At 42.9% G+C, this 14,396-nt stretch overlaps 2 protein-coding genes across 8 annotated transcripts in view; one reads left to right on the top strand and one right to left on the bottom strand.

Annotated features, from left to right (window-relative positions):
* Positions 1-2,813, bottom strand: part of USP33 (ubiquitin specific peptidase 33) — a 112,388-nt gene extending 109,575 nt beyond the window's left edge. Inside the window, exon 1 of one of the 2 annotated variants that reach the window (XM_029618877.1) lies at positions 2,601-2,813. The gene's annotated coding sequence lies outside the window, so the exon portion shown is untranslated. The remainder of the gene's footprint in view (positions 1-2,600) is intronic. The other variant, XM_029618878.1, reaches the window with a different exon arrangement.
* A 26-nt stretch (positions 2,814-2,839) lies between these two features.
* The window catches only part of MIGA1 (mitoguardin 1), a 91,950-nt gene continuing 80,393 nt past the window's right edge, over positions 2,840-14,396 (top strand). The window contains exons 1-4 of one of the 6 annotated variants that reach the window (XM_029618889.1): positions 2,840-2,967; positions 9,231-9,396; positions 12,553-12,730; positions 13,426-13,565. In XM_029618889.1, the coding sequence (XP_029474749.1) occupies positions 9,283-9,396; positions 12,553-12,730; positions 13,426-13,565 (432 nt within the window). In that variant the 5' untranslated portion in view covers positions 2,840-2,967; positions 9,231-9,282. The other 5 variants (XM_029618894.1, XM_029618888.1, XM_029618890.1 and 2 more) reach the window with 5 other exon arrangements.

The raw sequence follows: 14,396 nt of genomic DNA, 5'->3' as shown, positions 1-14,396 counted from the left end.
AACAGGATGCTGGGCTTGATGGATCCTTGGTCTGACCCAGCATGGCAATTTCTTTTGTTCTTATGTTCTTACCCAGGCTGATTTATCTTTTTTTTAAAACATCCCTCTCTCATTATCCTTGGCCTTCTTTGCCACTCTTAATGGGGACATTCTCAGATTTATCTGGCAATAAAAAGGATTAAAGTCGGCATGCTTTGGCATTCCATATTGAATGGTGGTATGGCGCTCCCTAATTTATTGGCTTATTTTTCTGCATCATGGTTAGTCTTAAAGGACAGGCTTGGTAGGAATTATAACTTATCATGGTTGTCCTTGGAGGCAGGGATGTTGGAGGGGGCTGATTTATCTTTGCTTTTGTTTTTTCTGTCTATTTCGCCTCAATGCTTGTTGAGTGCTCAGATCAAATCCTATAGTCACAAACACCAACAGGACTTGGAAGGCTTTTTGTAAGGGTCTTGGGGGTCCGAGGAGAATGATATATAGGATTATCTTTTCCGTCTTCACATTTCAGACTGCCTTAGAGGACTGATGGAGTGTTGGTTTAAAAATTTTAAGTCAACTTTGGGACAAGAGTTGCATTGCATTTAGTCCTCTGAAAACTAAATTTGGTCTTCAGGAATATTTGTTAGATACATATACTTGTATTAAGAATGCACTGTCCAGAATGGAAGGGCTGGTTGGAATCGTAGGGCTTCCTCAAAGTCTGAGGATGTTTTAATGTTTGCAGAGAAGGGGGAAAGGCTAATTTCCTTGTTGTATAAAGCCATTATCCAGACTCTGGAAGAGAAGGTACAACTCAAGTCATTAACTGATAAATGGAATGAAGATTTTTGTTTGTCCTTAGAGGCCATGAATTGAAAACAAATATGGAGGGCCACTCATAAGTTATCAATCTGTAGTCATAGGATAGCGTTAATGTATAGGTTATTATCTAGGGCCTATAGCTAACCTCTTTTTTCACTCTGTCTTCCTCTCATTTCTGTTGGCATGGATGCGGAGGCGAGGGATCATTCATACATATGCAGTGATCTTGTAGGTTGATCAGATCGTTTTGGGCGCAGGATGGGACCGATATTAATGCTATATAAGTATGAGGCCTGCCTTGGGTCTTTTGGCATGATGGGAAGATGCATGTTTGGATATGTATTCTTGAAAATTATGTGGTCAACTATTACTAGCAGCGAGATTTACAATAGCCACCTTCTGGAAATCAGTCCTTACAATTTCACATTGAAAATAAACAGATGCATGAAATGGCAGTGACTGAGAAGCTGACTTTTAAGCTGAAGAACAATGGGTTAATGTATGATAAGTTCGGGGGGGGGGGGAGGGGAATATTGGAAATATATCAATTTGTCTCCCATGATCTTTTCAAATAGGATGCCTCATTGCTTACTACAATGTTTTGTGAAGTTTGTATATCATATGCTTTTTTTTAATGTACATTAGATGATGCATTGCTGTGTTGTACATGCATTCTGTTTAATAAGAGTTTCAAAACAATTTAACTGACAAATCTCAGCGAAATACATTTTTAAACAATAAAATCAAATAATATACATATCTAAATAGATATGATCACAGAAGATGAAAAGTGTTTAACAAATGGAAAAAAGGTAGAAATGCTTTTTGGAACTGTAAGGTTTTTTCTTATTTGTTTTTTTGTTTTTAAGGACAAACTTCAATTTAAAATTAAAGTAAAAATGACCAAAGACATACATCTTCCTAAGGACTGGGTATGGAAGCAAAACATGGACTTTCAGCAGAGATTACAAAGAAAATAAATGCTTTTGAAATGTAACATTATAGGAGAATTCTAAATATTAGCTGGAAGGGAATAATCTCAAATGAAAGGATTCATGAAATGGGAGGGGGGGGGGGGAGAGGGAGTCAATTAATCTTATTTCAAAGACCATACCCAGCATAATTATGTATCTGCATTAATCAACAGAAACTGAATATAAGAATTTGTCAAATTTAAAAAAATGTTCTAATTTTCGTGATGGGAATATAAAACTATAAATCAACAGCAAAAAACGAGAACATACAGTATTATGCAAGCCCCATAAATACTGCTAGTAGAAAAAACGTTTTCCCGAAGAAATGAAGTAAACACTAAAATGAATGTTATTACTTCCTTTATATGCGCAAAGTCAGCTGGTTATCGGAAACAACACAACACGTCATTCTCTGATAGGGTAAACAACACAAACAAGCCTCAATGGCCTTAATATTTCTTATAGGGCACAGGGAGGGTGCTAAATACTCCCTGCCTCCCTATGGGGGCCAGATTCTCTGTATTAAAGAGAAAGCTCAGGCGGTGTCCTGGAAACCCGGCACTTCCCAAGACCTTTGCAATGTCACTCTCAGTCAGGCCCGTGCTAACCCATCGACGCCAGAGGAGACCTGCAGACAACCAGCGTCTCTCCACAGAACAAGAAAAATAACAGCGACTTAAAAAGAAAGAAAGAAAGACCACAGCACGGCTAGCCGGAGCCTCCAAGATATCGCAACACATGCAAATTGCTAAACTGCCAGGCGAGCGTTTCCCGAGCTGGGAAGGGGCCCAGCTTCCGCGCGACGCCTCGGCAGACACTCACCACCACCACTCCAGGTCACAGCAGCTCCTCGCCTGCATCCAGCCCCTTCACCCCCGGCAGGCGGCTGGCCTCCTCAGGCCCGGCTCATGGGGGGTCTTCACTTCCCGCTGTTCATCGTACCTAGCTGCCTCCCACATGAACACCTGGCCGGGACCACCAGCGAGCAGGGAGCAGCGAAGGAAAAGACCGCGCAGGCGCATCACACTAGCACGGACGGGCAAAAGACAGAGAGATGCACATGCGCAGCAAGGGCGGAGACGACCGGGGGGCGGGGTGGGAAGGAGAGCGCGTCGTTGTGTTTAGCTGGTCTGAAGCGCTGCTGGAGGTGTTGAGGAAGATGCAGTGTTGCCAACCTTGCTTATTTACCGTGAGTTTGGGCTTGGTTTTTTTTTTGGGTAACTGGCGGGTAGCTTATTTGGGGGCTTTTTTCCTGCTCACAACTCACTTTTTGGGAGGCTTGATGAGCAGAACTCGTGCCCTACTGTTCTTGTCTCCTCCGATTGGCTGCTGTTCCACGGGCAGAACCAACAGTACATTAAAGAGCCGAGCTGAGCGGAGCTGCCGCCCTCTCTGTGCTGTGATTGGAAACTGTGAGGAAAGAAGGTGGGACCTCAGCAGGCCAGTTCTCAGTAGCTGCTTTCTTGTGAATCTGCCCCTGCTTCCTCTCGTGCTATGACCAGAAGCATGGAATTAGGGAATGGGCACCAAAGCTCAGACTTCCCCGCAACAGCTACCAGATGCTCTTAACTTCTGCACCTCAGGCAGTCTAGCAGCAATTATCCTTTCCATTGGCCCCACTGCCTTTGGAGAGGTGAGGGCCAAGAGCTGCTTAAGCTGCAGAGGAGGGAAAAAAGGAGGGATAAGAGAGTAAAACAGAGGAGAGGGAAGAGGCAGTGGTAAAAGGAACAGATGGAAAAGAGAGGGAGATGCATTTCAGGAGCTGAGAGGGAGGCAACCCATCCCCACATGTCCATTCCTGGTCTGTGGAAAAGTTGGTGTTTGTGGGTGGGTGGAAAGGGGTTTAGGAGATGGCCCAAAGCCAACATGGAAATTTCCATAGTTGGGGCAGGGGGATGTGGCAGGAAGGAGCCTACTCAGGCTGCTATGGCTTGCAACTTGCTTTGGTGGAGTGGTGGGTGAGCCGGGCATTGTGCCTAATTATTCTTTTTACTTTAGGGGTGGGGAATTAGGCATGCTGACCTGCAATGTTTAGCAAAAATATTAGGTTTTGCAGAACTAAGTGTGATTGTGCCCTTTTATTTCCTCCATTACATTCACAAAAATATTTTGAAGTGTTTTCTGTGTATAAATACTTTCTAATAAAAGTAGTTTAAATCTCGAGTGTTTTGGGCTTGTATATTCGGCAAAGTGTTTGTTCTTTCATAACTTCCTGTCAACACTGGGAGGAGGAATGGCACAAGCACAGTATGGCTAGACAGGTCAATGGAATAAGATGCGGTTAGCCGAATGCACTGATTTACCCGCACTTGAACAGAAGTTTTGTGAGCATAAGCCTCCTTCCCAATGCAGGAAGGAGTTTTACACCTATGTCAGGCCGATGCAATACTGTGCACTGGTCACAGTGCACGGCGCAACACGAGATTGAACACATGGATGTTGGACCGCGCCCATAACCCCCGATGCAAAACGGGGGTTAGCTCGTCCAAAACCCATGTCCAATCGAGCGTGTAGGTAATCGCATGTAAATTCATATTGATGAGGCTATTACCTATTAACCCCTGATTTAAAAAAAATGTGCACCAACGTGCACATTTTAACCTGCAAAAATTAACACCTGCCCAAAAACTTGCAGAAAATACTGCTTGTCTGTGCCTTTTTTCGGTTCCTCATTGCGATATTAAGTTGGAGGAAGCAAAATAGGAGAATTAAAAAAAAAAAAGTGCGGCGGTCAGGTTAGGAAAAGGGACGCTCATAAAAGTTTCCTAACCTGACTGCCCTCTCTCCTGGGCGCCCACTGCCGAGGAGGTGCTAGGGGCGCACAATTTCCCCTAGTGCCTCCTTTTTACTGCAGCACCCGAATCGGGCGCCCGAAAGAGGTGGATCAATCATGAGCGCCTGTTTAACGCGTGCCGATACTGCATCGGCACTACAGAATGTGCGTTCAAAAATGGTAGGCCTGCTTAGACCCTTGCATAGAAATCCCATGCAAATGATGGCATTAAGTAGTACTCTCCACACTTGGCCTAACCCGGGTTTTCTTAACGCTGGAAACTTTACTCCAGGTCAGAGATGGAGTTGTTTCCACTGCTGATCAGTGATCAGAAGTGCAATAACGTGAACTTCCAGGAGCCCTGATTAGACTGCTAAGGTGGGAATCCAGCAGTGACAGAGCCTTTCATCTTGCTCACTTCACCTCAACAACTTAGCTCTCCCCTAAAGGATTTAATAACCTTGTACAGAAAATCTAGCTGAATACCTTCTGCTTCTTCTAAACACAATATCCCCATCTGCAAGAATTGGTGGAGTTCAATTTGTGTTAATGAAATTGCTCTGCAGGCCAAGCTATGGAGGCAGCAGGAACTGTGTCACAGGCCTGCACAAAGGGATGGCTGGGAGGAGGGCAGCTGCTTATGTTGCTGGCTGATCTCTAGCCAGGGCTTCTCCTTGATGGAGGCTGCAGCTGGCTTCATGTACAAGGTAAACACAAGCGCTCTGTGGTGGCTCCCCATTAAAAGATGCGTTTAGCCTGTTCTGACTGCATGTTTTATCTCACTATAACACACATTTTAACTCCCGATGCATTAGCATAACATTAGCTTACTGCAACAGGAATTTTAAAAAAATTATACCTGTGTGTTAAGAAACAGTATGCAGAATTTTAGTGCACAGTTTCAATGCACAGGTTATTTAATCGGCCTGTGCATCCAGGTCAGGTGTAGTGGTTGCCTGAGAAAGGGGGATGGAGGTTTCCGTTATGTGTTTGGGCTTTTGGTCTTGTATTTATTTCCACTACTGTCAGGACAGTGCCTGACTGAACACAGCTTTCTGTCTGCACTTGAAGGCGCATTTTCTATACCCAAAACTTATTGTGTGCAGAAAATGCGTGTTCCTAAATGGGAGTACTGCTTAGCCTCCTGGCATGGAAATCCCATGCAAATAAGGGCATTAAGCAGAACTCCCTGATACAAAGAGACTGCACTTTTTTAGTGCTGGAAACTTAACTCCTGGGTCACAGCTGGAGTTAAGTTTCTAGCGCTAGTGAAAAAAAGGTTAAAAAATGAAAAAAAAATTCAACATTCCGGGTAAGTGCTGGCAGCCACCACCTCTAACCAAAATAAGTCAGTATTTATCCGGTTAAGTGGTGGCTGCCGGCACTTACTCGGGAAAGTACTGGATCTTCTTTTTTTTCCCATTTTTTATCTAGTATTTATCAGTATTTATCTGGCTAAGTGACAAAGGCGGCTGCCACCACTTATCTGGATAATAGCCTATCAGTGATGCCTCACCTCCTTCCCTATGCCAAACACACATTTTTAAAGTTTATGCGCGTTGTTTAACTTCCGCTGCATCAGGATTCCCTAAGTAAAATTGATTAATAGCCATTAATGGACTTCTCCTCCAAGAACTTATCCAAACCTTTTTTGAATCCAGCTACACTAACTGCATTTAGTCCTACTCTCTGTTTCCTGTCTTCTAACCAGTTTGCAATCCACAATAGGAAATTGCCTTCTATCCCGTGACTTTTTAATTTTCTCAGTAGTCTCTCATGGGATACTGTCAAAAATGCCTTCTGAAAATCCAAAAACACTAAATCCACCTGCTCACCTTTCTCTACATTTATTAATCCCTTAAAAAAGATGCCTTGAGGTGTTCCTGCCACTGTTGATGATAGATGTTGCTCCCCTTTTAGTGCCTCGGGATGTTATTTCCACTGTTGTTGATGCCATTTGCCCCTCTTATGATGCCTTGAGGTGTTGCCATTATTTGCGCTGCTTTACTCCTCGCTGTGCTATTGTATGTTTATTCTGCTGTGCTTACTACCTTACCCCTTACTCTACGCCTTGGGTTGTTTATGCCATTTGTAGCTGCTACTCCACCGTGAAGACCATGCTTTGAGGTGTTTATGTCATTGTGCCTGATGCCTTACCTCTCTCTCCATGTGTTTATGCCACTAGGCTTGCTGCCCTGTTCTGCACTCCATACCTGTAGGTTTTGAGACCACTGTGTCCTGCTGCCTTAACTCTCAATCTATACCTTGGAGGTTTGACCACCCTACCTTACCTGTTTATCAGTTTCCGGGGGTGACTAACTGCTGTGTGCGTATAAGTCCACAGTACTGGGTATATTGCAAGGTTTTATACCCCCTAGCTTGCTGCAAAACCCTCACTCTAAGCCTTGAGGTGTTGGTGTCACTGTTTGTACTGCTTTGACCCTTTATCAGTGCCTTGGGGTGTTACACTTTTGCCGTTGTTTTACCCCTCTCATAGTGTCTTGGGGTGTTCATGACATTGTTCATTCTGTGTTGCAATTGTGATGTGCCTTGGGTTATTGAAGCCACTCTTGGTACCACCTTGCCCCACTCTTGGTGTCCTGGAGTGTTGTCCTATGCTGCTGATGCCTACCTGCAAGTTTCATTAAAATTGGAAGTATTAGATCCCAAATTAGGATGCATTGCTTCCCCTATTGGGAAATGAATGACATGAATAAACAAAAAAAAATGTTTTTCATTTGTTCCAAAAAGAACAGAAATAACAAACTGAACTGAAAATATTTTGCTGCACACAACCTTAAAGAATAATATTTTCTTATTAGCATGATTGGAAAGGTGTACTCCTTTTTAGAGTGCTTAGAAGATGCAGACGGTTCTTTGTATCTCACCTGCTATCTGGGTCTGCAGTGCTGTTAAGTGTGCAGGCAGAAAGACAGCCACAGGTTCAGATGGATGGACAAGATTTCCCCATAATGTGTTCTTATACTTTCACAAATAATTCATAAAAAGCTTTCCTGAATCCAGAATGCACCCCATCAAAAGCAGAATAATGAATAGAAAAGTGTAAGTTAGAAATGGAAACGCAGAAATGATTTTTCCATTCTTTCTTGTCTAACACTGTCATCCCATAAAATCATAAGCAATGTATTAGGATGGAAAGTGACAGAGAGAAGGTACAAGTTGAATTGTAAGAGAGAGGATGTGAGACAGTGTATCAGAGGAAGCCTAAGCTGTATGGGTGTGAGTGGGGAGAGGGGAAAGAGCAGGCTCGTCCCTCCATTAGGCAAACTAGGCAGTCCCTAGAACACTTACTTTTTTTTTGGGGGGGGGGGTAGGTAGCAATACCCCCAAAATACCTCCAGCTGCTGCCTACCCATTTTTAAGGCTTGGATGCAGGACAAGAAAGTGGAGCGAGATGCTGTGCTGGCCAGAGCTACCATCAATAGGCAAGTGTGTAAGGGAGCATCTACATCCCCTTCCATCAGTGAGAGTGTAAATGTTTATGCGTGTGTAAGAGAGAGGGGCGTGTGTATGTAAGGGGGAGGGGTATCTGTGTGTATACGTGAAAAGAAGATTGTGTGTCTGGGGGGGTTAAGAGTAGACATGTGTATGTGTGAGAGAGTGCTAGTGCGACAGCCCGAGCGGAGAGTGAGAGACAGCTCGTCTCCCTTGGCCTCGGAAGCGAATCGCGCGGCTCCTCTCTCCCTCCCTCCTCGCAGTTTCCCGGCAGCAGTAGCAGGAGCTGCGGTGGGAGGCCGCGGCGCAGAGGGCTCTAGTGGCAGGAGCTAAAGCGAATCTTCCTTCTTCGGACTCTTGGGTAATCCAGCAAAGCCCGGCTGGCCGCGTCCTGCATGGAGCCGAGCGCAGCCTGCCGCCTGCTCACGTGACCTGGGAGCCCCTCGCTCCCTCTGCGTCTGGAGAGAGATCCGTGAGGGCTTTAAAGCTGCTTCTGGCTTCTGTCATTGCTTTGCCGGTACAGCGCCCTAGAGGGGGGTGGGGCGGTGCAGCTTGCCTGGCCGGCTGCGATTTCTGTGCGGGGCCTCCATGAATCAGCTTGATCTGGGGAGGCGTCACTCCAGGCCCCTCCGTGCCTTGCACCGCCGCCGCTACGGGCGCAAGGAATGGTTTACGCTCCTTTCTCGTCCATGGCGGCAGGCGCTTGCTCCCGAAGGCAGTGTGCGCGGCCACCCTGCAGTGCCGGTGCATTTCCTGATACGGACCGAGGGCTTTCCTAGTGAGCAGTTTCCATCAGATAGCCAAAAAAAAAACAACGCACGAAGCTGAAACTATGGGTTTGAATTCGTTTCTATGCAGGGAGTAGCAGAGTGGATACTTCCACAATTGCAGGGGTACATCTACAGCCTATGCTAGGACGGAGGATCTATTCCTCATGCTGGATCTTTAATCGCATACACACTTGGTTTTTTTTTCTCTCACTGAGCTGTGTTCTGCTATTATCTTGGAAAGCCGTTCATAAACCTAATGATCACATTTTTCATATAACAATGTATTGCATATTTTATTGCTGGGGGGAGCTCAATGGCCATACATACAAGACTTTCTTAAGTATCCTTTATCAGTTCCTGAAGTCCCTGAACACTTCTGTTGTTATCTAGCATGTGATCAGATTTGAGCAATTCTGTGAGGTTTAGCATAAAAAGGTGTCTTTCTTTTGGCAGGATCTTCAGAGTCACCTGCCACTAGTAAGGCAGAATTTCAGGGAAAGAGGTTATGAGAGATCCAATTATGTCAGCAGAAAGCATTAAGGAACCTCATTCTTCTCTGAAGGGAATAGCTTTGCAAGTTTTTCATTTCCCTGTGGCATGGTACCATTCTCTCATTCAGGTAACTATTTTGCATAGATTTGTTATATAGCTAAATTCTTGTTTCAAAACCATTTGCACTGCTTTTAAAATTTTTAAATCTGCTGCTGCTGTATATTGTTACAAAAAATGGTTAAAATACAAGTAGTTTATTTTTTTCTATTTTTCAATTAATTTTTATTATTTTTGTCAACATGAATTCTGCTGATTGCACCAATGCTCTTTAATCCCAAGATAACTTTAAATCATACTGCAGTGGCTCCTTATCTGCAGTGCCAGCCATCTTCAGTGTACCTTCTGAGTGTTACAGTGCATTAGGGTTGGGCCTTTCCAGAGCTCTGTAAGCAAACGATCTCTAAAATGAGTGCACATATGACTATAATTTCAGGGATAGCAAGGTATTTAATCCTTTTGAAATTGTTTTCTGGGTTTGGTAACAGTGACCAGAATAGAATTTAAATGTGTGTTTATTACTATTAAGGTAAAGCGCAGTGAAAAAAACAGGAGAGCTTCAGGAGTTTAGTTTACATCTACTCAACTACTTGCTAAAGATAATTTGGAGCAGGGATCCCAAACTGTGACTTAAGGACCAGATGCAGCCTTTGGAGGAATTTCATCCAGCCCCTAGCAGAAATAGCTCGATCCGGCTAATAGAAGGAGCTTGACCTGGCATTGCTGTCAACCCACCCTTCTCCCTCCCCGCACTCCCAAACTTTTTTCACTTTTTTCCCTTTTCCACTCGCAACCTCAACCCACCCTTTTCCCTCACCCCCGCCACTCCTCCCATCTGACATAACATGTATATTCCAGCTGTATGTATTCCATATATGTATATATATATTTATGTATGTATATGGAATATATATATATATGTGTATGTGTGTATATATATATATGTGTATAATATGGAATGTGTATATATGTATATATGTGTATATGTTCCATATGTGTATATGTTCCATGTATATATATTTCCATGTATATTTCCGCTGATTATAATCCATGTTTTCTGTATTATTAATTTATTGTTTTATGTTAATTTATAGTTTGTAATTTTGTTAACTTATTGTTCAATTACTTAATTCTGTCCTATCTTCCGACATCCATGTTTTTACTCTCCCTGTTTTAATGTAACTTCTCTTTTCCACTTATACGTTAATTGATTTTTCCCCTTGTTCTAATGTAAACCGGTACGATAAGACCTGGTCTTGAGTGTCGGTATAGTAAAAGAAGTTAAATAAATAAATAAATAAATAAAATGACAGTGGGAGCACGTTCTGCTGCTACCGCTAGCTCTGATACTTGAAATCAGAAATGCAGGTAGCAGCATGTCAGAGTAGCATGGGTGGGGCAAGTTGGTGCAAAGCCACCACTGATTGACCGCATTATGCATTATTGGCATTAATGCTGCTTAGGCAGGTGGAACCATTTGGGCCAAAGACAGAGAGAGAGGATGCAGTGCAGCCATAAGACGTTTTTGGCCACCATGGAGTGTGGGGCCAGCCTCGGGGAGGAGGTACCACTGGTGGTTCCAAGCTGAGGCTTCTGTAGGGCTGCCAGGGAAATTTCCAGCTCTGCTGCTGTCTCTTTGGAGTTGTGGTGGAGGGGGCATGAACAGTGTCCCTTAAGGATACAGGTTATGGAGGTGCAGAGTGCAGAAGTCCTCATTAACCAAGTCAGAGTCTCTCTTCCTGGATTAGGGTCTCCTGAGGGGTTGTTTTGCAACATGCCAAATTCATGGTATTAGCTAGAGAGGGGAGTGAAAGCAGGGGAAAAGGGAGAAGGGACGGGAGGAGAGAGGAAGCAAAAGCAGATAGGGTGGGGAGTGAGATCGTGCCACTCCTCGTGACCTTGGGTATGTCACTTCATCCTCCATTGCTCCGGGTACAAACCTAGGGCCTGATTTACTAAGGCTTTCCAGCCATTCTGGGAAAAATCCGCCCCTTAGGTTGTAAGCACTCTGTGGACAGGGAACTGTCTGCTGTACCTGAATGTAATCCACTTTGAAGTGCCAGAAAAGATAGAATATAAAATAAAATCAAAATAAGTAAATAAAGTCGGACACACACAACCTATTCTGCCATCCATCTGCCTTTCCTGCCCCCCTACTTCTCTAAGCAGGCAGATATTGAGGAAGGGGATTGATGCAGGGGTCAAAGTTGCTAGAGGTGTGTTAGGGCTTCCAGCTTTGGAGTAATCTAGAAATATTATAACTGACACTTTATTTGCCATACGCTTACACCCCTGGTAACCCTGATTCCCATCTTCTCCAGCCATTGAAATCATTGAAAGGGCCAGACATGGTCTCCTGCCCCCAAACTCTAATCAAATGAGGCAATAAATATTGTACATCACACACATAACCAAATCATAATCCAAAAAAGTGATATAACCAATCATATATAAAACAATTTTTATTGATACTACAAAAAATGAATTATCACACTTGTTACACTTCTTTTACAATAGTATCGCACCCACCCAATATAGATAAAAATACAAACACTCAACACCATACGCACACATTCGCACATCACCATAAAAAATGAGTCCATGAACGGACTTGTCTCCATATTTTTATGGTGATGTGTGAATGTGTGTGTATGGTGTTGAGTGTTTGTATTTTTATCTATATTGGGTGGGTGCGATACTATTGTAAAAGAAGTGTAACAATTGTGATTATTAATTTTTTTGTAGTAATTTCATTTGTATTGTAATCAACAAACAAAGGGGTTCTCATGAGGAGGGCTTCCTCCTCCTCTCTTGCCCAGCCCTCTCGGTGACTTGAAATGTCCTTTGTGGCCCCTGATTTAAAGATTGTGATCTTTTCTTGTGGATAGGACACTATATGAAGCACTATATGAATGCCTAATCCAAGGTTCATTAAATCAAGAAATTATCATCACGCACATCAGTGAAATGTTAAAATAGATTATATCAGGTCTAATTATATATTTCAAGGGAGGGATTAAAACATCAGGAAATGTTACTCTTAAGTTTTATCAAATCAAGCACTGATGTAAAATAGGAAGACCTAGGGTCCGATCCACTAAGTGTTTTTTCCATTTTCTGTTAATGGGGAAAATGCTTCGTGAATCAGGTGTTTGTAGCTGTGGAAGACTTTGTGCTGGTCTTGTGCTAATGAGTTGCTGTTTGTTCGCTCGCTGGTGCCTTTCAGGTGAAGTTCTCTCCTGGGTTTAAGAAGCTTTTTATAGTCTCAGCAGTCAGTGCCGTGTCTTTAATTTTTCTTGCTCACCATTTTAAAAGAAGACATGGGAAGAAGAAAAGGAAAGAATCGCCCTGGGAGCCTAGCAATCTTGTTTTAGAATGCAGTAAGACAGCAGCATCCGAGAAAGGTATGTGGAGAAGTTATGTACAGAACTTCCTAGTAAATATGTAAAAAAGAATTTCAGTGTTTGCAGACAATGAGTATTTTACGCTGTGTTATATTTCCAGCTTGCTTATATTCTTGCATGATTATTTTTCTGATTTTTTTTTTCACTTTTTAGTTAAATCACTTTGCATCTTCTTTATTATGATGTTTTTATGAATTACTCTTTGTCTACATTTGTAACTGACATATTGGTATGGAAAAGTTGATGAAGACTAAGGGGCTTGATTTATTATGAGATTTCTTCCTTTCTGTGCCCATGGGAGAAAATCCTCAATAACCCATTTTACCCTGTCTAGATGCTGGACAATAATTGTTCATTATGACTAGACTTTGATCTATTGTGATCGATCATAAGGAGGATACAAGAGGTTCATGCCGGCACATCATTGCAATAAAATCCATTGCAAGCACCCCCCTCTATAATCACTTAAAAGGCTAAATCACTAATGGCAATAAATATGATTTATCCTTATAAATCTGCTGTACTTTACTTCTGATAGTCTGTATCAGTGCAGAGGTAATATTTATTGCTGAGGGTTTTGTTTTTTTTTTACCATGCATGTTGAGAAATTAGATCTACTAGTGCTATGAATTAGCATTGAAGCAGCGTACAAAATTTAAAATTTCAGAAAGTTTAAAATAACCTGTTTTTCTTAGGTTCTAGTTGTTCCAGTAGCCGCCAAAATTTGACTCTTTCTTTGAGTTCGGCCAAGGAGAAAGGACCCCCATCTTGCAGTCTGTATGTGAATGGGGGAGTGTACAGTAAATATTCTGGTTCGGTGCAGAGTTTGGCGTCGGTAAGTTTCTGTTGTGCAGTAAAGTTATAGAAATCCTAATGAAGTTGTTATCCAGCATATTTAGGTAGTAGAGCAAGCTTAATGTGTACTATAATGGGTGAATTTTAAAAGCTCGGCACGTTCCAAAGCTGGGGGCTGGCGCACACCGCGCATATTTTAAAAGACACTCGCATATGCTTGTATCTTCTGGTACATGCACAACAACATTTTACAAACAAGAGGTGGGGCATGGGTGTTCCAGGATTTATCAATGAAACCAGCATGTAAATATGTACACAAGTGCGCGCCAGGGTCCTCTACTGCATAACTTTACTTCTGCTATGGATAGCATGTAAGTCTTAAAACAAAAAAAACTAGGCTAGTCAGCAAGATTTTAAGGGTCGGGGCTAAGAGGGTAAAAGGGAGGCTAATTAACTAGGGGAATTAGGAAGTCCTATCTTTTACCTGGGCGAACTGGGGAAACTGGGAATTACGTCGGCATGCATGTCTACTAAAATCCCCCCACTTATGTGGTAGAGGCGGCATTTGCACGAACATGCGCACGATCCTATAAAATTGTACACAAAGGTACGCGCGTACAGCCTATTTTATGCCCTGCACGCATATACACACGTATCTTATAAAATAGCCGCATTTCTTTGATGCGAGCTAGCATGCATGTGTACACGCGCACCCGCGTGCCATTTACCAATTATTCTGACAAGTGGCAACTGCAAATAGAAAAGGGACCCAGGAGTGCCAAGAACCTATATACTTCTGTTTTCTTTTTTTCATTCTTCTTTGCAGAACTCTTCAGTTGTAAAATAGAAGTTCCCGGTATAGGAATGTATT

Source organism: Rhinatrema bivittatum, chromosome 10 (genome assembly GCF_901001135.1).
Source record: "Rhinatrema bivittatum chromosome 10, aRhiBiv1.1, whole genome shotgun sequence".
Lineage (NCBI taxonomy): Eukaryota > Metazoa > Chordata > Amphibia > Gymnophiona > Rhinatrematidae > Rhinatrema > Rhinatrema bivittatum.
The sequence above is the reverse complement of the archived record's forward strand: the minus strand, read 5'-3'. Positions and strand labels throughout refer to the sequence as shown.